This window comes from Jaculus jaculus, chromosome X (genome assembly GCF_020740685.1).
Source record: "Jaculus jaculus isolate mJacJac1 chromosome X, mJacJac1.mat.Y.cur, whole genome shotgun sequence".
NCBI classification, from domain to species: Eukaryota; Metazoa; Chordata; class Mammalia; order Rodentia; family Dipodidae; genus Jaculus; species Jaculus jaculus.
In genome coordinates, this window is record NC_059125.1 from 101,410,856 (window position 1) to 101,434,861 (window position 24,006).

The following is a 24,006-nucleotide window of genomic DNA, read 5'->3' on the forward strand; positions in this document are numbered from 1 at the left end:
GCCCATTGTTATGGAATCGTTTGTGCTCCTCAGCCTGGGCTCTGAGTCCCCTATGGTATATAGCAGTGTGCCTGCTGGAAGACCCAAAAGCTACAGTTACAGTGTGGCTCATCTTCCTGACACATGAATTTTTTTTAAAGATATCATTTGGATGACATATTACACATATTTAGAATATTTTATTTATTTGAGAGAGAGAGGATGGATATTCCAGGGCCTCCAGTTGCTGCAAATGAACTCCAGACACATGCACCACGTTGTGCATCTGGCTTACGTGGATACCAGAGAATCGAACCTGGGTCCTTAGGCTTTTCAGGAAAGTGCCTTAACCGCTAAGCCATTCCTGCAACCCCAAATATATTTTAATACATTTTAGTTTATTTATGTGAAAAAGACAAACAGAGAGAAAGAGGCAGACAGAGAGAGTAAGTATGCATGCAACAAGACTTCCTGCCATTGCAAACAAATTTCAAATGCATGCACCATTTTATACATATAGCTTTTCATGGGCACTAGAGAATCAAACCCAGGCCATCAGGCTTTGCAAGCAAGAACCTTTAAATCCTGAGGTATCTCTCTATCCCCAACATGTTAGATATTTTAAAATAAAAATATGGTGCCAAGGGGCTGGAGAGATGGCGTAGCGGTTAAGCGCTTGCCTGTGATGCCTAAGGACCCCGGTTCAAGGCTCGGTTACCCAGGTCCCACGTTAGCCAGATGCACAAGGGGGCGCACGCGTCTGGAGTTCGTTTGCAGAGGCTGGAAGCCCTGGCGCACCCATTCTCTCTCTCTCCCTCTATCTGTCTTTCTCTCTGTGTCTGTCGCTCTCAAATAAATAAATAAATATATATATGGTGCCAAACATGGTGATACAGGCCTGTAACCCCATCACTCAAAGAAATGGAAGTAGGAAGATCAGGAGTTCAAAGCCAGTATGGGTTATATGATACCATGTCTCTATTGCTCCCTGACCCATTTTTTTTTTAAGAACAAAAGTAGGGCTGGAGAGATGGCTTAGCAGTTAAGGTACTTGCCTGTAAAGCCAAAGGACCCAGGTTTGATTCCCTAGGACCCACGTAAGCAAAATGCACAAGGTGACACATGTGTCTGGAGTTTGTTTGCAGTGGCTAGAGGCTCTGGCATGTCCATTCTCTCTCTATGTTCCTCCCTCCCTCTCTCTCTCTCTCTCTCTCTCTCTCTCTCTCTCTCTCTCACTCACTTTCAAATAAATAAAAATTAAAAATAAAAAAGCAAAAATATGATGAGGAATGTAGAAGTTGTTGCTTCCCTTGTTTTTAAAATTAGTTTTGTACTCAACATATACAGTCAAGTTGGTACCATCGTTAGCCTCCTCCCTGTCCTCCCCCCTCCACAGGGACTCTCCTCGTTGGGGAATATGGATCGTGCATTGTGGGGTTAGCCATCAGTTATGTGTAGGAGGCAATGTCTTTGTGTATCATGACCTAACACGTGGCTCTGACATTCTTTCTACCCCCTCTTCCATAAGAAAATTTCCCTGAGCCATGTTGTAGCATTTCAAAGACACTTGAGAATTGTACTCCATACTTCTGGCTACATCCACCTACCCACCTACCTAGTATCCGAGTTTACTCTTCTTCCCATTCCTGGAAATGCTTTGACAGAAATATTTATATACTCAGGTTCTATCAGGTGAACTAGCTAGTGGCATGTACCCATACAGATGTTTAGGATTGACCTGTTTCTATGAATCTGGGCAGGGAGGGGGTCAAGCACTTCAGGGATAAGGGATCAGGAAGGGAAGTCAGGATGAAGCAGGTCATGTAACCAAAGCTTCCCTACCTTCTACCCCCTAGTGCTGCCATTTAAACACTTGTTTTTTGTTTTTTTTTTAATCAAGATCTATGTAGCCCAGAATGGCATGGAACAAGTGGTCTTGTTTTAGCGAAACAAATGCTGGGATTATAGACATCTTGGCTCTATAATGCACTGAAACTGAGGGTCAGCCTAGGGAGAAAAAAAAAAAAAAAACTGAGGGGACACAGGTTCCCTACAAGCCTGAGATTTCTGCATCTGCAATGAACAAGTAAAAGCCCAAAATCGAAGCTGGGTTCTATTTTCAGCCCAACCGCTGACTTGCCATAAAACGGGTTACAAGTCATTTCACCTCTTTGAGCTTCTCTAAAATGAAGATGACTGAGTCTTCGTCCTCCCTCTGCGGCTGTGAGGATTAATGAGGTGGTGCTGAAAACGCAGCTATAAAAATTCTGACTCCTAGCTGTACAAGCTTAACAAGTGCAAATCAAGCTTCCCTATTTGCAGTCGGCCCACAGAAACTAATTAAGCTTTCACCAAAAGCCTGGAACTAAAAACTTGGCCTGAACAAGACGGTGGGGGGGTGGTCTGTTTCCTCCAAATATCTATTGCTGTCGGGCAAAACTGGATGCAGTCAGTTCCCCTCAAAAAAGGCATACTTAACCAGCACTCTCCTCGCCTTGCTTTTGAAACCACAAAGCCCAGCTGGCTGACTCAGTGGAGGATTGCTGCCCTTCATGAACAGTTGGGCAGATGCAAGGTTCTTCCTGGCCTCTAGCCCTTAATCTGCCTTGTTTCTCTGCCATCCATCCTTCTGCTCTCTCTTCATTCTTATCTTTCTTTTTAGAAACAGATTTAATTAAAGGCGGCTTGAATTTCCTATCATTCTCCAACACATCGGCTTAACTACTAGGAAAGGGTAGGCTTGAGATAGCTCAGCCTAGCATGTGCAAAGCTGTGGGTTCCATTCTCAACACTGCAAAGAAAAAAAAAATGCAGGAAAGGGTATTGTTTTCATATGTAAAGACAACAGTCATGACTTAAAAAACATTTTTGAGGGCTGGGGAAATGGGTGAGTGATTAAAATGTTTGTCAGCAAAGCCTAAGGACCTTGGTATAATTCCCTGGGACCCACATAATCCAGATGCACAAGGGGGCACATGCGTCTGGAATTTGTTTGCAGTGGCTGGAGGCCCTGGAATGGCCATTCTCTCTCTCTCTCTCTCTCTCTCTCTCTCTCTCTCTCTCTCTCTCTCTCCCCCCCCCTCTATCTGCCTCTTTCTCTTTTAGATAAATAAAACGTTTTTGTGGGACTGGGGAGATGGTTCAGTGTTTAAAGCCACTTGCTTACAAAGTGTGCCAGCCAGGCTTCAATTCCCTAGTATCCACGTAAAGCCAGATGCACAAAGTGGCACATGTATCTGGCTTTCTCTCGGCCTCCTCTGACCAAATAAATAAAAAATATTAAAAAAAACTTGTTACAATCAGATAAAATTTACTTATTTTAGCAAAACCTTAGGGCCAGGGATGTAGCTCAGCTGGCAGAATACTTGCCTAGCATAGATGAAGCTCTTTGTTCTAACCCCCAGTACTGCTTAATCTGGGTGTGGTGGCACATGCTTATAATTCCAGGAGGCAGAAGGATAAAAAATTCAAAGTCATCCTTGAGTTTGAGGTTAGCCTGGATTGCATGAGACCTTGTCTTTAAAAATCCATCTAAGCCGGATGTGGTGGTGCACACCTTTAATCCTAGCATTCAAGAGATGGAAGTAAGAGGATCACCATGAGTTCGAGGCCAACCTGAGATTACATAGAAACCTCCAGGTCAGCCTGAGCTAAAATGAAACCCTACCTCGAAAAACCAAAAAAAAAAAAAAAAAATTCACTTAAACTGGGCATGGTGATGCATGCCTTTAATCCCAGGTGCGTGCCTGTAAACCCAGCACTTGGGAGGCAAAGGTAAGAAGATCACCATGAGTTTAAGGCCACGCTGAGACCACATAGGGAATTTCAGGTCAGCCTGGGCTAGAATGAGACTATATCTCAAAAAACAACAAAAAAAACCAACAACAAATCCATTTAATAAAACAAAATCTCTAATGCAGTATGATTTTATTAACTATATGGTATTCAAGGTGTACATTAGCTCTCTAGCCATGTTCATCCCACATATCACTGACAGTTTTAAACTTCAAATTATTTTTGTCCATCCTCCCTCCCTCTTTCATTACCTTCCTTCCTTTTCTTTCTTTCTTTCTTTCTTTCTTTCTTTCTTTCTTTCTTTCTTTCTTTCTTTCTTTCTTTCTTTCTTTTTTTTTTCTCAAGGTAGGGTCTTGTTCTAGCCCAGGCTGACCTGGAATTCACTATGTAGTCTTAGGGTAGCCTTGAACTCAAGGTGATCCTCCTTACCTCTGAATCCTGCGTGCTGGGATTAAAGGTGTGCACTGCTATGCCCAGCACTTCCTTCCTTTCTAAAAGGGTCTCCCACTATGTAGCTCATAGTGGCCTCAAATGTGTGCTTCTGTGGACTCGGTCTCCCAAGCATCTGAGATAACACATGCGCACCACCCTGCTCAGCTAAGCTCCAAATTATGTTTTTATTTGTTGTTTGTTTGTTTGTTTCGAGGTAGGTTTTCACTCTAGCCCAGGCTGACCTACAATTCTCTGAGTAGTCTCATTATGGCCTTAAATTCATGGTGATCCTCCTACCTCTGCCTCCCAACTGCTGGGATTAAAGTTGTGTACCACCACACCTGGTTCAGAAGAAATGATTTTACACTAAGATCATGGCTAAATTTTCTAGAAAGCAAAAGGGGCTTTGGATTAAGTCCACCGATTAAGTCCTCTGACTCACTATTATATCCTGGGTCCTTAGGCATTCCAATGACTTCCCAATGTCCATCAGGGTGACAAGCCTCTAGGCCTTCTCTCCCTATAGACTGACATACTCTTTTTTTAATATTTTATTTTTATTTATTTGAGAGATAGGAAGAAGGAGAAAGAGAGAGAGAAAGAATTGGTGTGCTAGGGCTTCCAGCCACTGCAAACCAACTCTAGATGCGTGCACCACCTTGTGCATCTGGCTATGTAGGTCCTGGGGAATCAAACCAAGGTCCTTTGGATTTGCAGGCAAGCACCTTAAACACTAAGCCATCTCTCCAGCCCTTGACATACTCTTTTATTTCTGCTCCCCAAAATCTAGTATCAGAGACATATATTTGAAGGTGAGTCAAATGATTAATTGAATAAAGCATTTTGTGCTGGGCTTAAGAGCTTCCTGCAAATTCACATATAGTACTCATGTTTAGTATAAAAAACAAGGAACTCTGATCTTATAATTGATAGGCATGCTGTGTGATCTCATTATTATAGCTGTCAAGAATCCCTTGTCTCAAGTATAAAAGTGTCCAAGCCACTGAGGTACCATCTTTTCTCTTTACCTTCTCTAGCACCATAATCAGTCAACCCACAACTTGTCCCTTCAAATTTAAGGCTCTTATCTGGCCAAGCATGGTAGCCTACAGTTGTAATCCCAACTCTTCCTGTAAGTTTGAAGACAGTTTGGTCCACACAGAGTTCCAGGCCAGCCAGAGCTACATACCAAGACCCCGAGGCCTGGCATTTAAGAGATACAGACAGGAAGATCAGGAATTCAAGGTCATCTCCCTCTACCTAGCAAATTGGAGGCCAGCCAAGGGCTACATGAGACCTTCTCTCAAAAAAAAAAAAAAAAAAAAAAAAAAAAAAAAAAAAACAAGAAAGAAAGAAAGAAAAGCTGCCACTAGGAGTGGTGTTGGCACACAATTTTAATCCAAGCACTTGGGAGGCAGAGGTAGAAGGATCGATGTGAGTTCCAGGCCACCCTGAGACTGCATAGAGAGAGTACCTCAAAAAACAAAACAAAAACAAAGATGGTCCCATTTGCTGGATGTGGCGGCACACACCTTTAATCCCAGCACTTGGGAGGCAGAAGTAGGAGGATTGTGGTGAGTTTGAGACCAGCCTAAAACTACATGGTGAATTCCAGGTCTGCCTGGGCTAGAACAACTTACCTCAAAAAACAAGAACAAAAAGAAATAAGCTGGACATGATGGCTCACATATGCATTCCTGAAACTCAGGAGGTAGAGGCAGGCAGGGGGAGAAGTTAAAAGCCCGTCTGGACTACATTAAACTGCTTTTTGAAAACAGGCAAGACTGTCTCAAAAAAAAAAAAAAACAATTAAAAACTAAAAAATTAATTAAAATTAAAAGCCTCCCACCTGCCTCTATTTCATATATTCATTTACATTTGAAAAGTCATTCAGTATGGACAAGCTGTTTGCAATTTATTGGAATTAAATGCAATTCCTACTTCCTACCATGACTTAGAGGTCAACATGCTATAAGGTCTTGTTCACCAAGGACAGAGGAATTAGTAAGAAAGAGAGTAATGACAATGACTCTTGTCCCTTCTCTAGCCTGGCACAGTGGAAATTTATAATGCCTTCAGGAACCTAAAAAGACTCAAATAATTAAATAAAAATGTACATATTTTCCTTTCCAAACAATGGAACAGACTTTGATTTGATTCCCAGTTTTTGTAGACCTGACCTTCCCACCACCTAGTTTAGTAGCAGAGCTGCAATCAAGAGTCCGAGAACAAGAGCCAGAAGAGTTTGGATCTTCTTGCTGGTTTTTCAAGGACCATTGGTGTAATAATGCATTCACTTCCCCTCTCTGGTTACCAATTTCTTTGTTTCAAATATTTTTATTTATATAGTTGAGAGAGAAAGAAGCAGAGAGAAGAGAAAGTGAATATGGGCATGCCTTCTTCCACTGCAAATGAACTCCAGACATATGTACCACTTTGTGCATCTGGCTTTATGTGGGTACTGGAGAATCAAAACCAGATCATCAGGCTTTGTAAACAAGTGCCATATCTTCAGCCTCCCCAAATTCTTATTATATAACATAGGCTAGATGTGGTGGTTCTTACCTGTAATCCCAGCATTTAGGAAGTTGAAGCAGGGGGATTTAGAACTCCAGGCTACCTGGCTACATAGAAAGACCCTGTCTATATATAATCAACTCATTTGGGGCTGAGGAGATCACTCCGTGGTTAAAGATGCTTGTGTACAATGCCTGTCTGCCCATGTTTGATTCCCCAGTAAGCACATAAAGCAAGTTACAAAAAGTGGCACATGTATCTGGAGTTAATTTGCAGAGGAAAGAGGCCCTGATGTACACATACTTTCTCTTTCAAATTAATTAACTTGGTGGAAAAGCCTAAGAGAGGTCAAGGAGAAGAGATTGAGTAAAGGAAAAGTGAGGAATAGGTTAATCAAAATTTAAGAGGGCATGAATAAGTCATATGGAAGCCTATTTTTTTGGACAATGGCACACCCAGAAGCCATAGATTGTTACTAGAAAATTTTCAGTGCCAGGGATGGGATACCTTTTAGTAAGTTGTTGGCCAGGGAGGTCCCTAATGTCCCACAAAATATTACAGGCCATTGCCGAGACTCTTGGTTTCCCACCATGAATAGATAGTAATATCCTATTACTGAAGACTTTACATACTTGGGCTGCAAAGTCACTGAGAACTCCTGCTGGAGCTGAGCTGAAAACATCCTCCGTATAGACTAGCTGACAGAAAGCTGGAAGAAGCCATTCTGCATGCAGTTCAATGGGAGAAAGAGATATCAACAGTGAAGATACTCAACCATGGACACTGCAAGCCTAATATTTGGCCAGCCAGGCCAAATGAGCCAACAGGTGCAATAGTGGCATGTCTATCATGGTGGAAACCAACTGCCCTGTAATTGGACTGGAGGCCCACTCCATGAAAGGGAATACATCCCTGATATTGAAAACTTATGAAAGGCAAGTCATGAGTCCTGGAGGTGTAATGTCTGCTACTGTCTGGCTAAATGCATTTATTATACTCACCAAACTGCCTGGTAAGCACTTCTGTTTTTTGTTTTTGTTTTTCTTTTGGTTTTCCAAGGTAGGGCCTTACTCTAGCCCAGACTGACCTGGAACTCACTATGTAGTCTTTGGCTGGCTTTGAACTCATGGTGATTCTATCTCTGCCTCCCAGGTGCTGGGATTAAAGGCATGTGCCACCATACCCAGCTAGAACTTCTCTTAATGTTCATACCCATATATTAATGCTACTCACACTTTTGTGTTAGAGAAGCTTTTCTTTTTACATGGCAGTGTGACATATGAGATGAGTCAAAAGGCATCATAGTGCTGAGAAGTGGAGGAGGAGTGCTCAGCACTGAAACATCTCTATCATACCTTCCAAGGCTCAGGGTCCGTTGCAGCAAGTGCCTTAACTGCTGAGTCATCTCCCCAGCCCTTGAGTTTCTTTCTTGTTAATTTATTTTTAAAAGAGCAAATATATTTTTTAAATTAAAAAATATATATCTGTCTCACTCCTGTCAGATTGGCCACCATCATGAAAACAAATGATCATAAATGTTGGCGGGGATGTGGAAAAAGAGGAACCTTTCTACACTGCTGGTGGGAATGCAATCTGGTCCAGCCATTGTGGAAAACAGTGTGGAGGTTCCTAAAACAGCTAAAGATTGATCTACCATATGACCCAGCTATAGCACTCCTAGGCATATATCCAAAGGACTCATCTCATTTCCTTAGAAGTACATGCTCTACCATGTTTATTGCTGCTCAATTTATAATAGCTGGGAAATGGAACCAGCCTAGATGTCCCTCAACTGATGAGTGGATAATGAAGATGTGGCACATTTATACAATGGAGTTCTACTCAGCGGTAAAAAAAAAAAACTGAAGTTATGAAATTTTCAGAAAAATGGATGGATCTGGAAAGGATTATACTAAGTGAGGTAACCCAGGCCCAGAAAGCCAAGCACCACATGTTCTCCCTCATATGTGTATCCTAGCTACAGATGATTGGGCTTCTGCGTGAGAATGAAAATACTTAGTAGCAGAGGCCAGTAAGTTGAAAAGGAGACATAAAGGGAAGAGAAAGGAAGGGAGGAGGATACTTAATAGGCTGATATTGTATATATATAATTACAATGATTGTAATGGGGAGGTAATATGATGAAGAATGGAATTTCAAATGGGAAAGTGTGGGGGTGGGGAGGGAGGTAATTACCATGGGATATATTTTGTAATCATGGAAAATGTTAATAAAAATTTAAAAAATTAAAAAAAAAGAAAAAAAATATATCTGGGCTGGAGAGATGGTATAGCGGTTAACACGCTTGCCTGCAAAGCCAAAGAACCCAGGTTCATTTCCCCAGGACCCACATTAGCCAGATGCACATGGTGGCACATGCATCTGCAGTTTGTATGGAGAGGCTGAAGGCCCTGGTGTACCCATTCTCTATCTGCCTCTTTCCCTCTCTCTGTCAAATAAAGAAATAAAAATTTAAAAAAACATATTTGCTGGGCATGGTGGTACACACCTTTAATCCCAGCACTCAGGAGGCTGATGTAGGAGTAACACTGTGAGTTCAAAGTCAGCCTGAGACTACATAGTGAATTTCAGGTTAGCCTGGGCTAGAGTGAAACCCTACCTCAAAACAACAACATATATATACATATCTATCTATCTATCTATCTATCTATCTATCTATCTATCTATAGATATAGATATCTATATATCTATATCTATCTATAGATATATACATACACACAAAGGAACAGAGACAGAGAGAAAAGGGGAGTGTGGGAGAGAGAGAAGTATGGGTTCACCAGAACAAACTTCAGGCACACACACCATTTTGTGCATTTGGCTTGATATGACTACTGGGGAGTCCAACCAGAGCCATCAGGCTTTGCAAGCAAGCACCTTTAACCCCTGAGCCATCTTTCCTGTCCCATTTTAAAATTTTAAGTGTACATTTTTATAGTACACAGTATTTTGTTTTTCTTTCTTTTTATATTATTATTTATTTATTTGCAAGCAGAGAGAGACAAAGAGAGAATTGGCTCACCAGGGCCTCCAGTTTGCCTGGAATTCACAATCTTCTTGCTTCAGTCGCTCCATCGTTAGGTTTGCAGGCATGTACCATCATACCTGGCAATCATTTTTAATTATAAAATTGTATATTTCTCTTCTATTAATCCACATTTGGAACATGCATAATATAAGAATAAAGAATAATGGGTGTAATAATAAAGGCTTACAGTGGTTCAGTTAGCAAGTATCATTACAACAATAATTATAATGGAGCTAGGCATGGTGACTCATGCCTATAATCCCAGCATTGAGAAGCTGAGGTAGAAGGATTGGATAAGTTTGAGGCCAGCCTAGGCTACAGAGTTAATTCCAGATCAGCCTGGACTACGGTGAGACCCTCCTAAAAAAAGGAGGTGGGGGCTGGAGAGATGGCTTAGCAGTTAAATGCTTGCCTGTGAAGCCTAAGGACCCCAGTTCGAGGCTCGATTCTCCACGACCCACGTTAGCCAGATGCACAAGGGGGCGCACGCGTCTGGAGTTCATTTGCAGTGGCTGGAGGCCCTGGCGCGCCCATTCTCTCTCTCTCTCTATCTGCCTCTTTCTCTCTCTGTCACTCTCAAATAAATAAATAAAAATGAACAAAACAATTTTTAAAAAGGAGGTGGGCTGGGGAAATAGCTCAGTGGTTAAAGGGGGTTGCTTGTCATGCCTTCAGGCTCAGACTTAGTTCCTCAGGCACTCACGTAAAGGTAGATGCAAAATGTGGCACAAATGTGTTTGTTCATTTGCAGTCCACACACCTGCATGCATGAATATTTGCACACACTTCCAAATAAATTTTAAAAAAGTAATAATGTAAAAGGCCACATTACCAACACCAACATTTACATTTTGGCAGATAGGACTAATAACATTTTGGCAGATAGGACTAATAATTAGGCTGATTCCTTCAGACCTCTTTATCTGAAGTCTCTTGGGGTAATATATTTTCTTTTTTTTCCAAGGGTTAGATAAGCAATACCTTTATAGTCCAGAAAAGCCACACTCCTTCCCTGGTTTAAACACACTAGATCCCAGGGTTAGAAGCAAAACTTTCTCTTGCATTGCCTTTGGATGACTCAGGTGATAAGCCTACACTCACTTTCCCCCTGGAACTTGTCTTCCGGGCAAATACTGCAACAGATAATTTCAAAGGATAAACAAGCCCTTTGGATACGCCTGTGTCATAAGTGTCTCTGTAAGGTAAAAGAACTTTAATTCAGCTCTGGTCTGAAACCTGCACACCGTCCTACTAAAGGTTTTTCCCTGCCCTTCCTTCTCTTCTCTTTCTTTCTTCTTCTTCTTTTCTTTTCTTTTTTTCTTTCCAAGGTAGGGTCTTGCTATAGCTCAGGCTGACCTGGAATTCACTATGTAGTCTCAGGCTGGTCTCAATCTCACAGCAATCCACCTACCTCTGATTAAAGGCTTGCACCACTGTGAGAGAGAATGGGCGCCCCAAGGCCTCTAGCCACTGCAAACAAACTCTGAACTCCAGATATATGCCCTACCATGTGTAACTAGCTTCACAAGGATACTAGGGAACTGAACTCTGGTTGTAAGGGTTTGCAGACAAGCACCTTAACAGCTGATCCATCTCTCCAGCCACATAACTTTTTTTGGGGGGGGAGAGGGGGTATTTTTAATTAATTAATTAATTTATTTATTTTGAGGTAGCGTCTCACTCTAGTCCAGGCTGACCTGGAATTCACTATGTAGTCTCAGGGTGACCTCGAACTCACAGTGATCCCCCTTACCTCTGCCTCCCGAGTGCTGGGATTAAAGGCATGCTTCACCATGCCCAGCTCAAGATTTTCGTAAAGGAAAACGAGGGAGCGACTTAGTTTCTTGCCTTGAAGCAGGGGGATAAAACTCTGAAAAAATAAGTTAAAAGAAGCAAGCAGGAAATATGTGGCCCTAGGCGTCACCGGAATCCCTCCACCCACATATAGTTTCACCCCCATAAAAACCTCTCCATACTTTTTAAAAATTTTTTATTAGCATTTTCCATGATTATAAAAAAAATCCCATGGTAATTCCCTCCCTCCCCCCCCCCCCACTTTCCCCTTTGAAATTCCATTCTCCCTCTCCATACTTTCAAACGTTCGCTCTTCTACTGTGAAGCTACCCGGGTGCCTAGCTACGCCTTAGCCTCGTCCCCAGCCAATCACAACAGAGAACGGTTGGAATGCTAATCTACTGGAAGACTCCACCCCTCACTCCCATTAAACCAATCCTATTTAGCGAAGTGGGGGACTTCCTCGCTGATCCCGCCTCCCAGGCCCTGGTAATTTAGAGCCGCACGCTGGGCGGGAATGTAAGATGGCGGAGTAGCAACGCGGAGCTGTTAGTATCACGTCTCCGGCCGGCTTCGCTTCCAGTCTCCGCAGCGTCAGTGACCGCTGAGCGATCAACGCGGAGGAGAGCTGTCCAAGATGCCGAATATTAAAATCTTTAGCGGTAGCTCCCACCAAGACTTGTCGCAGAAAATTGCTGACCGATTGGGCCTGGAGCTGGGCAAGGTGGTGACTAAGAAATTCAGCAACCAGGAGACCTGGTAAGGGTGAAGTTGGGACCCCGACAGTACATCACCTGCCCATTCGGCGGGAGCTGCCGTGGGATTCCTGGGAGCTGTGGGAGGGGGACGGGGCTGGTCTGTCGAGTGTTCCCCACTGAGGCTGTTTCCGTTATTTTACCTCTCGCGGGAGGGTCGCGTTCATTCTCACCGTTTGGTGGGGAGGAATCAAGATGGAGCGTGAGGCGAAACTGCTAGATTTATTTCAAGGCTAGGGATTCACGGTGCACAGGCAGGGGTCGTGGATTTCCAGAGCAACTGGAAGGGACAGACGCTTAGCCTCGGCCATGAGGACACGTGGCTTGTGGCTTCACTGTTGAGTCGCTGAGTTGAACCGGCTTCTCCGAAGCAGGGTGATGGGTGTGCATCCGAGAACCTACCTACCTTGCCTTCCGAGCCCTCGTGATCGTTTTCTCCTAGACTGGGAAGCACCTTTTTAATTCGAAATGGTTTCGGTCGGGTTTTGTAGGGAGAACTGACGTGTTTGGAGGGCGCGAAAGTATTAGGACTTCCCATTGATCAGCACGCGTTGTTTTTTCTTATCTTTAGTATCATCTGCCGAGCCATCCTTAAATTCAGTCAAGTTGATGGGATAAAGTGCTGCATTAACTCTGCATCCTTGATCGCCAGCATATCTGTTTGAGCTATCCAAAAAGTCTTAACCTTAGTTATGGAATTGGAACCTTTGACCTTCCTCAATGCCGCTATTGATACTGTGGTGCTTCCCCCCCCCCCCCCCCCCGGAACATTCAAATTCTCAGCACTGTGTGAGTGGAAATTTAGGAAATAATTGTATGTCTGAATGTTAAAATAATTGAGGGCAGATAACTTAGGGGAGAACTGGCATGGGAGAACAGTGCATTGCTGTTTGGATTATTTTAAATCCTTTACCATTAAAACTGCTTCCAAGCCGGGCGTGGTGGCGCACACCTTTAATCCCAGCACTCCCGGGAGGCAGAGGTAGGAGGATCTCCGTGAGTTCGAGGCCACCCTAAGAATACAGAGTGAATTCCAGGTCAGCCTGGGCTAGAGTGAGACCCTACCTAGAAAAACAAAAACAAACAAAAAAACTCTGCTTCCACGTTAAGGTAGTACTTGCCTCTAATCCCAGCATTTGGGAGGCCGAGGCTGGAGGATCGCCACGAGTTTGAGACCAGCCTTAACTACTCAGCGTGTTCTAGGCCAGCAGGGAGATACATATTGAGACCCCGTTTCCAAAACAAATAAATCTCATTCCCCACTTCCACTGTCCATATGCACCATTGGATTCTCTTAGAACTTTTCTTGGTTACCTGCTTCTTTCAATGCCCCTTCCAGGTAAATGTGGAGTTTTCTATTTCTGTTAGATGTATAGACGTGTGTGCAGTATTTGTCTTTAAATGTAGCTTTTAATTTTTTTAAATATTTATTTGAGAAGCGGGGAGAGAAAAAAAGAAAATGGGTATGAGTGTCCCAAAGCCTCCTGCCTTTGCAAAGGAATTCTAGGTGCATTTGCCACTGTGTGAATCTGGCTTTTTGTGGGTACCGGTTGAGTCAAACTCAGGCCACCTTGCTTTGCAAATGAATGACACATTAGATAAAATTTTCCTGAATCTCTTTTTTTTTTTCTTCTTTTGCTTTCTTTAAAGTGATTTTAAAGTGTATAACTCTTCTTATCTTTTTAGACCCAGCTGATAAAAATGTTCTACTGTAATGGATAGCTTCTTTCTGGGTTAGTATGCTGCGGACTGTAATGCAAATTATAGTGTAAACACTGTTACCATCTGTAACCAGGCAATATCATAGTCAAAATAGGTGTGCCAGCTGCTGTTTGTACCTCTGATTACATACACCATTAATTCTCTTTGGTCCCAATAAAGAAAATAGGATCTGACTTTGAGACTGGCTGCACAGGTAAAGGTCAAGAATGTTTTATTTTATTTTTTTATTTAGGGAGTTTCTTTGACCCTGTGGTTATTAAATATTTTTCCTGTGCTTTCACGAAAAAATACGAAGACTAATTTCCCCTTGTTAATCTTTCTGCCCTGTGCATAATACAACACACCAGAGCGTGAGGTTTTATTTGTGAGGGGGGTCAACTTTTTTTTTTTTTTTTCTCTGTATTGAGTTTGATTAAGCTCAAGTTAGATAATTGCTGAAGGTATAGTTTCCTTGTTTCTGGTCTCATAACTAGCCTTTTGGTTCCATAGATATTTTGGAAATGTTTATTGAATATAAAGATGATTTTCCCCTTTTTACAATGCTGGAACTGCCTCCCCCCCTGCATGCTAATCATGCATTCTGCCGCTAAGTTGTATCCCTAACCCTTACTTGTACCACCTATTTTTTAACATACAAGTTACTAAAACACATGTCTTCCCATAACATACCTGTGTGCTGAGGAAAACTTGTAGAGTTGTTTAGCTTTGGGAAATGGCTGAACTGTTGGTTACTAAATAGTAATCAGAATGGTACTAGCTGTTGAGGGGGTGGTGAGCTGATAAATTATATTTATTTATTCATTTAAGAAATATTTTCAAGTTTGGCATGGTGACACATTTCTTCAATTTCAGAACTTGGGAGGCAGAGGTAGGAGGAATGCTCTTTCCTTCAAAGCCAGCCTGGGACTACAAGAGTGAGTTCCAAATTGTTCTGGCCTATATTGAGACCCTCCCTCAAAAAAAAAAAAAAAAAGGCTGGAGAGATTGCGCAGTGGTCAAGGCACTTATCTGGCTTTGATTCCCCAGTACCCGTAAAGCTAGATGCAGTGGCATGTGCTTGTGGATTTCATTTGCAGTGGCTGGATGCCCTGGAGTGCTTATTCTCTCTTTCCCTCTCTCTCCATCTCTCTTTACCTCTGTTTGCAAATAAAAAAGAAATTTAATTAATTATGTACTAGAGAGAAACAGAAGCAGACAGATAAATTGAATATGGACACACAGGGTCTCCTGCCACTGCAAATAAACTCCAGACATATGAGCCACTTTGTGCATCTGGGTACTAGAGAATCTAACCCTGAGCCATCAGGTGTTACAAGCCAGTGCCTTTAATAGCTAAGCCATCTCTCCATCTCCATTCATTTATTTTATTTTATTTTTCGAGGTAGGGTCTCTCCATTCATTTATTTTTGAGATAGTCTGTATCTAGCCAAGGTTCATTTTTTGTTGTTGAGTTTTTGGAAGTAGAGTCTTACTTTAGCCCAAGCTGACCTGGAACTCCTCCCAAGTGCTGGGACTAAAAGGTGTTCTCACCATGCCTGACCAAGTTGATTTTTTTCTTGGTTTTTCGAGGTAGAGTCTCACTCTAGCCCAGATTGACTTGCAAGGTCAGGGTGGCTTCAAACTCGTGGCAAACTCCCTACCTCTCTCTGCCTCCCAAGTGCTGGTATTAAAGGCAGTGCACCAAGTCTGACCAGGTTGATTTTTAAAGTCATCTTTGACACATTTATATGTGTATATAATGTATTTTGATCTCACCCTCCCCATGACTGTTTTATCAATCCTACTCCCACTAAAACCCTTCCCAGTTAATCCCCCATCCTACTTCTTTGCCCTGTTTGTTTCTTTCTTTTGTTGCCTGCCTTCCCTCTCCTCCCCTTCCTTTCCCTTCCCTTATCTTCCCATTCTTTTACTTACTGAGTTAAATTACCAGGTTGACTTACATCTAGAAGCTTTTCTCTCCAACACTCCATAGAAGCTTTTCTCTCCAGCACTCCAGAGTTCTGGGCTTACATGCAACCCCATGTCTTATCTCAGAATACATACTTTTTAAAGGAATCACATCTACTAAAGCTGTACATTCAGTCTGTTGTCTGATGTTTAAATTGAAAATGGTTAATTAAAGATAGAGGGATACCTCAAATATGTGAATGGACTATGAAGTAATATAACAAGAGCTTTCTAAGAGGGGAAACAAGAAAGATCTTAAGACATGTCCCCAGCTCTGATAGTTCTAATTCTATAATAAGGAGAAACAACCATAGATGTGAAAATGTTATTTTTATTCCTTTCCTTTTTTAAAAAAATATTTTCTTGGGCTGGAGAGATGGCTTAGCAGTTAAGCGCTTGCCTGTGAAGCCTAAGGACCCCGGTTCGAGGCTCGGTTCCCCAGGTCCCACGTTAGCCAGATGCACAAGGGGGCGCACGCGTCAGGAGTTCGTTTGCAGAGGCTGGAAGCCCTGGCGCGCCCATTCTCTCTCTCTCCCTCTGTCTTTCTCTCTGTGTCTGTTGTTCTCAAATAAATAAATTAAAAATTTTTTAAAAAAAGAAAAATATTTTCTTTATTTATGTATTTGAGAGAGAGAAAGAGAATGGGCATGCAAGGGCCTCCAGCGACTGCAAATGAACTCCAGACACATGCGCCACCTTGTGCATCTGGCTGCATGTGGGTCCTGGGGAATTGAACCTGGGTCTTAGGCTTCATAGGCACGCACCTTAACTGCTAAGCCATCTCTCCAGCCCCAAAATGTTATTTTCAAATCTGGGATATATATATATAGATGACTGACCAAAGGTTGCTTAATTCAAAAGATTTCCTTATACTGGGAACAATGGTGAATCTCTTCAACTTGTGCCAGGACATCCTTAAACAAGTCCTGAGACCAAAAACATTTGTACAGTGCTTAGTGGAACCCAATGGTTCTATGGTTCCAACCTTTAACCCTGGCTCCCCCCAGGACAAATTTGAAAAGGTACACTCTGAAAGGCCGTTATACAAAATATGGTATCAAAGTTAAATGTTGTGTTTGTTTCTGATAACTCTGCTAATATCTTGACTGTTTTACAAGCCATATGGAAACAGATTCAGATCAGATACTAATATACCATTTAACAGTTCTGGAAGAAACATTCAGCTACCTCCTGCTCAGATGGTCCCGAGATAATCCAACTCCATCTACCTGGGTTTCCTCGAATGCTCCCCAAGGCCTGCAAGTCCACAAGAAGGATAACCCTGAAGGCAATCAGTTTGCTGTGTGCTCACTTCTAATTAACTCCTTTTATGTTTTCCTCCCCAACATTCTCTTCCAAGACAATCTTCCTGTACTCTTTTTGGGTCTTTTAGAGTAGTTCCCCTCTCTGGGAGAGATTCTAACTGCCACAAACAAATTTGTGCCCCATTAAATGGAAATAGTTAATAATCTGACTTCATTGCCCCTTGTCCTCTTAACAGCAGTTAATGTCCTCTCATGAGGGGGAGGGAAGAGTTAGGGTGACTGGACCCCTGAAGGTAAAAAGGGTAGAAAAGTTTGCACTTGTCAGAAATGCAAAATGATCTGACTTATCTTTTGCCTAGCTCCATAGAATGGTTTTATTTTTCTTTCCACAAACAGGACCCCTCCTAAGAGGGAGGTCTTTAATAGGATTTAAACTTTGTGGTTGGTCAAGTTCAGGCCCCAGAACTTGGTGCTAGACCTAATCACTTCCTGAGGAAGCCCCTAGCCCTAACCAACTAGCTGACCCTCTGGTTCACCTGAGCCAAAAGATAGCCCACGACCCTAAGGTTATAAATAAATACCTTTGCAAGAGGAGGGCAGTCCCTGGCTCTCTGAATACTTGGGAACTTCCAGCTGTGGGTAAGATTTGCACTTGGCTGGGCCTGGGCTGGTCCCTTAGCCCTTACTTTCCACATGGGTTCTTTATCCCCTCCAGCTCTTCATATGACAGGAGCTCTTGAATTTTCTTTTTCTTTCCATGCTTTTTTCCCCCAGATCAGTATCTGGTCACATGGATTCCTGAGGTGCTTGTGGCCCATATGGGCTTTTGGGCTCCACGTCGTGTACTTCTCTTCTCCCACTTTATCTCCCCTTACCTTCCAGCCTTCCCCTTTCCACATTCTTTTGTAAAAATGTGGCATTTTAAAAAATCAAAAAAATTGAAAATGGTTAATTTGGATTTTTTGTTTGTTTGTTTTTCGAGGTAGGGTCTCACTCTAGCCCAGGCTGACCTGGAATTCACTATGGAGTCTCAGGGTGGCCTTGAACTCATGGCGATCCTCCTACCTCTTGCCTCCCCAGTGCTGGGATTGAAGGCGTGTGCCACCACACCCAGCTTATTTGGAATTTTTAAAATTTTATTTATTAGAGAGAGGAAGAGAGAATGAGTGTACTAGGGCCTCTAGCCACTGCAAACAAACTCCAGACACATGCGCCGCCTTGTGCATCTGGCTTATGTGGGACCTGGGGAATCAAACCTGGGCCCTTAGGCTTCGCAAACATCCACCTTAACCACTAAGCCATCTCTCCAGCCCTGTTTGGAATTTTTATTTTTGGCAATTTGTAGAACATGATGCATTGGCTTTGTTATGACAAAGAGTATGTTTTCTGTCATGGGGAAATCTAAATAGTTTTTTTTTAATTTTTTTGTTTTATGTTTATTCAGAGCAAGAGACAGAGGGAAAGAGGCAGTTAGAGAGAGAGAGATAGAGAATGGGCGTGCCAGGGCTTCCAACCACTGCAAACGAACTACAGATGCGTGCGCCCCCTTGTGCATCTGGCTAACGTGGGACCTTGGGAACTGAGCCTCGAACTGGGTCCTTAGGCTTCACAGGCAAGTGCTTAACCGCTAAGCCATCTCTCCAGCCCTAGTTTTTTTTTTTTGTTATTGTTGTAGGGTAGGGTCTTACTCTAGCGCAGGTTGACCTGGAATTGAATATGTAGTCTCAGGGTGGCCTCTAGCTCACGGTGATCCTCCTACCACTGCTTCCCGAGTGCTCAGATTAAAGGCGTATGCCACCATTCCTGGAAATAATTTGGTTTTATAACTCATATCTTAACCTGTTTTCAAGAAATTATTTGAAGTGTATTATGTTTGTTTTTTAAGCATTTCATTTATTTCAGAGAGAAAGGGGGGAGGCAGAGAGAGGGAGAATGGGTACACCAGGGCCTCTACCCATTGGAAAGGAACTCCAGACACATGCGCCACCTTGTGCATCTGGCTTATGTGGGTGCTGGGAAATCGGACCTGAGTTCTTAGGCTTCCCAGGCAAGTGCCTTAACCTGTAAGATATTTCTTTTTTCTTTTCTGAGTTAGGGTCTCACTCTAACTCAGGCTGACCAGTAATTCATTATGTAGTCTCAGGGTAGCCTCGAACGCATGGCGATCCACCCACCTCTGCCTCCTGAGTGCTGGGATTAAAGGCATGCACCACCACACCTGGAATGCTAAGCCATTTCTATGAAGAGGGAATGTGTGTATCAGTAGTGCCTTTTGCCTCTGCAAATGAACTCTAGATGCATGTGCCACTTTATGCATCTGGCTTCATGTGGGTACTGGATAACTGAACCTTGGCTAGTAGGCTTTCCAAGCAACTTCCTTTAATTGTTGAGCTATCTCCCCAGCCCTATTTGTGTGCTTGTGTGTATGCTCCCCAGGGGCTTATACCACTTTTGCATCCAGTTTGCATGGTATCTTAGGAATTGAACCTCAGGCCACCATCTTCTAGTCCTGAGGTTTTTTTTTTTTTTTTTTTTGAGTCACACTCAGCTCTAGCCCAGCTGACCCCTGGTATTCACTCTGTAGCCTAGGCTGGCCTCAAGCTTGGGGAGGTACTCTAGCTCCAAAGTATCTTTTCAATAGTCACAGAAGCAAGCAGTTTAAGATAAATATGCTTATAGGATAAAGGACTACAATAATTGTGTTAAGAACTTGACATAAAACTGTTAGGGAAGTTTAGTGTTCCTTTAACTATATCCCTTGGCTTCCTGAGAGTTGAAGGGATAGAGACATATGTACTGGATTATATAGTTTGAATATGTATCTTTACTCTCATATACAAAATCCTAAGGGATTTATGAATGGATCCTTACATAGTATTATTGAGTAACATACATTACATAACAATTTTGTGATTTGTATATTGGGTAATAGTCAGGCTTTTGTATAAGGAGATAAGCCACCCTGTTCTAATAAGGAATAAATAAGTTGGTCCCTTATACTATCTGAAACTGCATATTTCTTCTGTAACTCCTTATCAAACAAGCTTACTGGCAAGTGAATGTGTAGAGCACAGATGATATTTTGTTTCTTTTTTATAGTTTAGAGAGCTGATAAGATTATGAAAAGGAACAAGGAGAGATGAAAAGCTCCTTCCCATGAGAAGAAGGCAGGAAGGGTTAAAGCCCACCCAGAGATCTAAATTGAGGTCAATTATAGGTTGTTAATGAGGACTGAGCTAGCCATCCCTGACAATATTCTGTGTTCTTGACTAAAAGCTAGTCATAGGCCTCAGATACCAGATATAGAGGGCCAAGTTGACTTTATTGAAAATCAGTGCATTCAGCTTTCACTCTTCACTAGGAAATGGAGATATGGGTCAAGGTGAATTGTGGAAGAGGAATATGGGCAAGTTTAGGCTTTTTCTTGAAATTGCTCGAGTCTTGGATGTATTTGGTCACAACCTCAGAGTTATGAACCATAAAACATAGAAGCAGCTCTTTTACCTAGATATCTTTCAAAGAGCAATATTAGTAATAAAGACTTGAGAAGAACTTAAACTATCACCATCCTTTATTTGAGCCTACCACAATGCCTAACTTGTTGAATATCTTTATGTCCAGGAGGTATTGTTTAGTCCTGTTGTATACATTTTCAGGATTTTTTGTTTTAATTTTTTTGAAGCAGGTCTCACTTTATAGACCAACATAGCCTAAAATGTCAAGCAATCCTGCCTCAGCCTCCTGGGTGTGCCACCATGCCTGCCTAAATTTTTAAAATATTTGATTTATTAACAGAGAGAATGGCATGCCAGGGCCTCTAGCCACTGCAAATGAACTCCAGATGCACACACCACCTTGTGCACCTTGCTTTACATGGGTACTGGGAGTTGAACCTGGGTCCTTTGGCTTTGTAGGAAAACACCTTAATTGCTAAGCCATCTCTCCAGCACCCCCTCCCCTGGTTTATTATTTTGTAATTGTTGTTTTTATCAAGGTAGAGTCTCTAGCCCTGGATGGCCTTGAACTCACAGCATGATCCTCTTTTTGCCTCCTGAGTGCTAGGATTGAAGCTTTAAAGCTTTTTTTTTCTTTTCTTTTTTTTTTTTTTTTTTTGCGGTAGCATCTCACTCTAGCCCAGGTTGACCTGATTTACTCGGTAGTGCCAGGCTGGCCTTGAACTCACAGCAGTCCTCATACCTCTGTTCCCCAAGTGCTGGGATTAAAGGCATATGCCAAGATGCCTCTCAAAGCTTTTTTTAAAAATATGGTTTATTTATTTTCAAGCAGAGCGAGATAGGAGAGACAGATAGAGAGAATGGGCATGCCAGGGCCTCCAGCCACTGTAAACAAACTCCAGGCGCTTGCACTCTCTTGTGCATCTGACGTACATGGGTACTGGGGAACTGAGCCTTGAACCAGGGTCCTTAGGCTTCACAGGTAAGCGCTTAACTGTTAGCCATCTCTCTAGCCTCTTATTTAACTTTTTAATAGATCTTTCCCAATATATACTGAAAGAAAATGTTTAATCACCTGAAATCTATTACCCAGTTAAATAGTTACCAATTCATGGCTAATCTTCTTTCATTTATTTTCCCTTTACTATGCTCTCACAATAGAATTATCTTGAATACAATGTGGCTATTCTGTCATCCATATTTATATTTCAGAAAGCACACTAATATCATGCAGAAAAAATAAGTTATTCCTTAATATCAAAGAACTGGTCAACATGTTCAATTCTTGCTATCATAAATGTGTGGGGTTTAGTGGGAGCAGTTCTGTGTTTTTTTTTAAGTTGAGAGATACAGTTTTTTATTTATTTAAAAAAAGTATTTTTATTTATTAACTTGTGTGTGTGAGAGAGAGGTAGGGAGGGAGAAAGAGAGAACATGAGTATAGGTGTGCCAGGACTTCTTGCCATTGCAAATGAACTCCAGATGCATGTACCACTTTGTATCTGCCTTTCAGTGGATACTGGGGAATCAAACCTGTGCCATCAGGCTTTGCAAGTAAGCATCTTTAACTGGTGAGCCATCTCCAAGCCCTGCTTCTTGTTTGTTTTTGAGGTAGGTTCTTCTAGCTCAGACTTACCTGGAATTCACTATGTAGTCTCAGGGTGGCCTTGAAGTGGCTTTATACTCACAGAGATCTTCCTCCCTCTTCCTCCTGAGTGCTGGGATTAAAAGCCAGTGCTGGCTGAAACATCTCTCATACCTTCCAAGGCTCAGGGTCCATTGCAGAACAAAATTGGCCTTGATATCCATGACCACACAGTGTCTAGCACTACCTTCACAAGACCCTCATAATAGGGAAAGATGATGATGTCAGAATAAAAGACTAATGGAGAGAGGGAGGAGATTAAGATGGAGTATGGATTTTGTGGAGGGGAGGGGAAGGGATTATCCTGGTTTATTATCTGTAAGTATGGAAGCTATCAATAAAAAAAGTGAGTGCTGGGATTAAAAGCGAGCGCCACCAAGCCTGGCTAACTCTGTTGTTATTTTTGAGGCAGGATTACCATTATATAGTCTAGGCCAGCCTCAAAAGATTGTCCTGCTGCAGGTTTCAAAGTGCTGGAATTACTGACCTGTTCCACAACACCTAGCTTGAATGTATTATGCAAATCAGGTTTGGTGGTGGTTTGATTCACGTATCCCCCATAAATTTGGGTGTTCTGCATGCTAGATTCCTGCCTGATAGAGGTTTGGGAATTAATACCACCTGGAGGAAGAGTATTATTTGGGATTGGCTTATGGGTATTATAGCCAGTTTCCCTGCCAATGTTGGGCACACTCTCCTTTTGCTATTGCCTACCTTATGTTGGCCAGGGGGTGATGTCCACTATCTGCTGTTAATGTTGTTTTCCTCTGCCATCATGAAGCTTACCCTTGAGTCTGTAAGGCAAAACAAATCCTTTTTTCCCCCAAAGTTGCTCTTGGTCAGGTGACTTCTGTCAGCAATGCAAACATGACTGCAACAGTAATGTTGGTACCTAGGAGTGGTATCATTCGTTGCTAGACACCTGACTGGCTTTGGCCTTTTTGAGCTGATTTTCAAGAGGAATGTGGAAGGATTTCAAACCTTCGCCCGTGAGACACCTTGCAGTGTTCTAAGTACAAGCTTGATGGACTATTCTGGTCAGAGTGGAAAGACCTGCATGTGTAGTAAGAACTATGGACTGTGAGGTTTGGCTTATGAGGGTCAGAAAGCTTTGCTTGGACTGGGCTAGAAGCAGGTTGTATGAGAGGCTTGCTGTTATGCCTGTGTCCTGAGAACTTGTTCAGGGTTGCTTTGCGTTGAAAAGGACTGGTGTGAGGAAAGGGATAGATATGGCACAGAAATTAATTCTTTGGACCAAAACTGCTGCCCATTCAGCTGTGATTTTATGAGAAGTTACAACTATTGAGATTGGCCAGCTGAAATGCATAGGGACAACAGAAAGAATGCAGTCTTTGGAGTGGCCTGAATGCTGAAGGAATGTCTTGTTCTTCAAAGTCTCCTTTTTGCCATACCCCCCCACCCGGGGATTAACAAATTTGCACCCTACCTGGTATTATGGAGTATAAGAAATGCAGGAAAGAGAAGGTCATTGAGTTTGCAACACACTCTTGTGTTTTGGAAATGGCCATGGGCAGTGTGAAGCAGGTTTGCTGGATGCCTGCATGGAGACCCGATGGAGCCATGCTGAACCGTGGATTGCAGTGTAGACCCAATGGAGATGTCACAACCATGAAATGGCTGCTAAGGAAAGCTG

General features: G+C 42.5%; 1 protein-coding gene across 1 annotated transcript in view; it reads left to right on the plus strand.

Moving 5' to 3' along the window:
• Positions 1-12,068: 12,068 nt before the first annotated feature.
• Positions 12,069-24,006, plus strand: part of Prps1 (phosphoribosyl pyrophosphate synthetase 1) — a 30,125-nt gene continuing 18,187 nt past the window's right edge. The window contains exon 1 of the mRNA XM_004659152.3: positions 12,069-12,322. Within this exon, the coding sequence (XP_004659209.1) occupies positions 12,201-12,322 (122 nt within the window). The 5' untranslated portion in view covers positions 12,069-12,200. The remainder of the gene's footprint in view (positions 12,323-24,006) is intronic.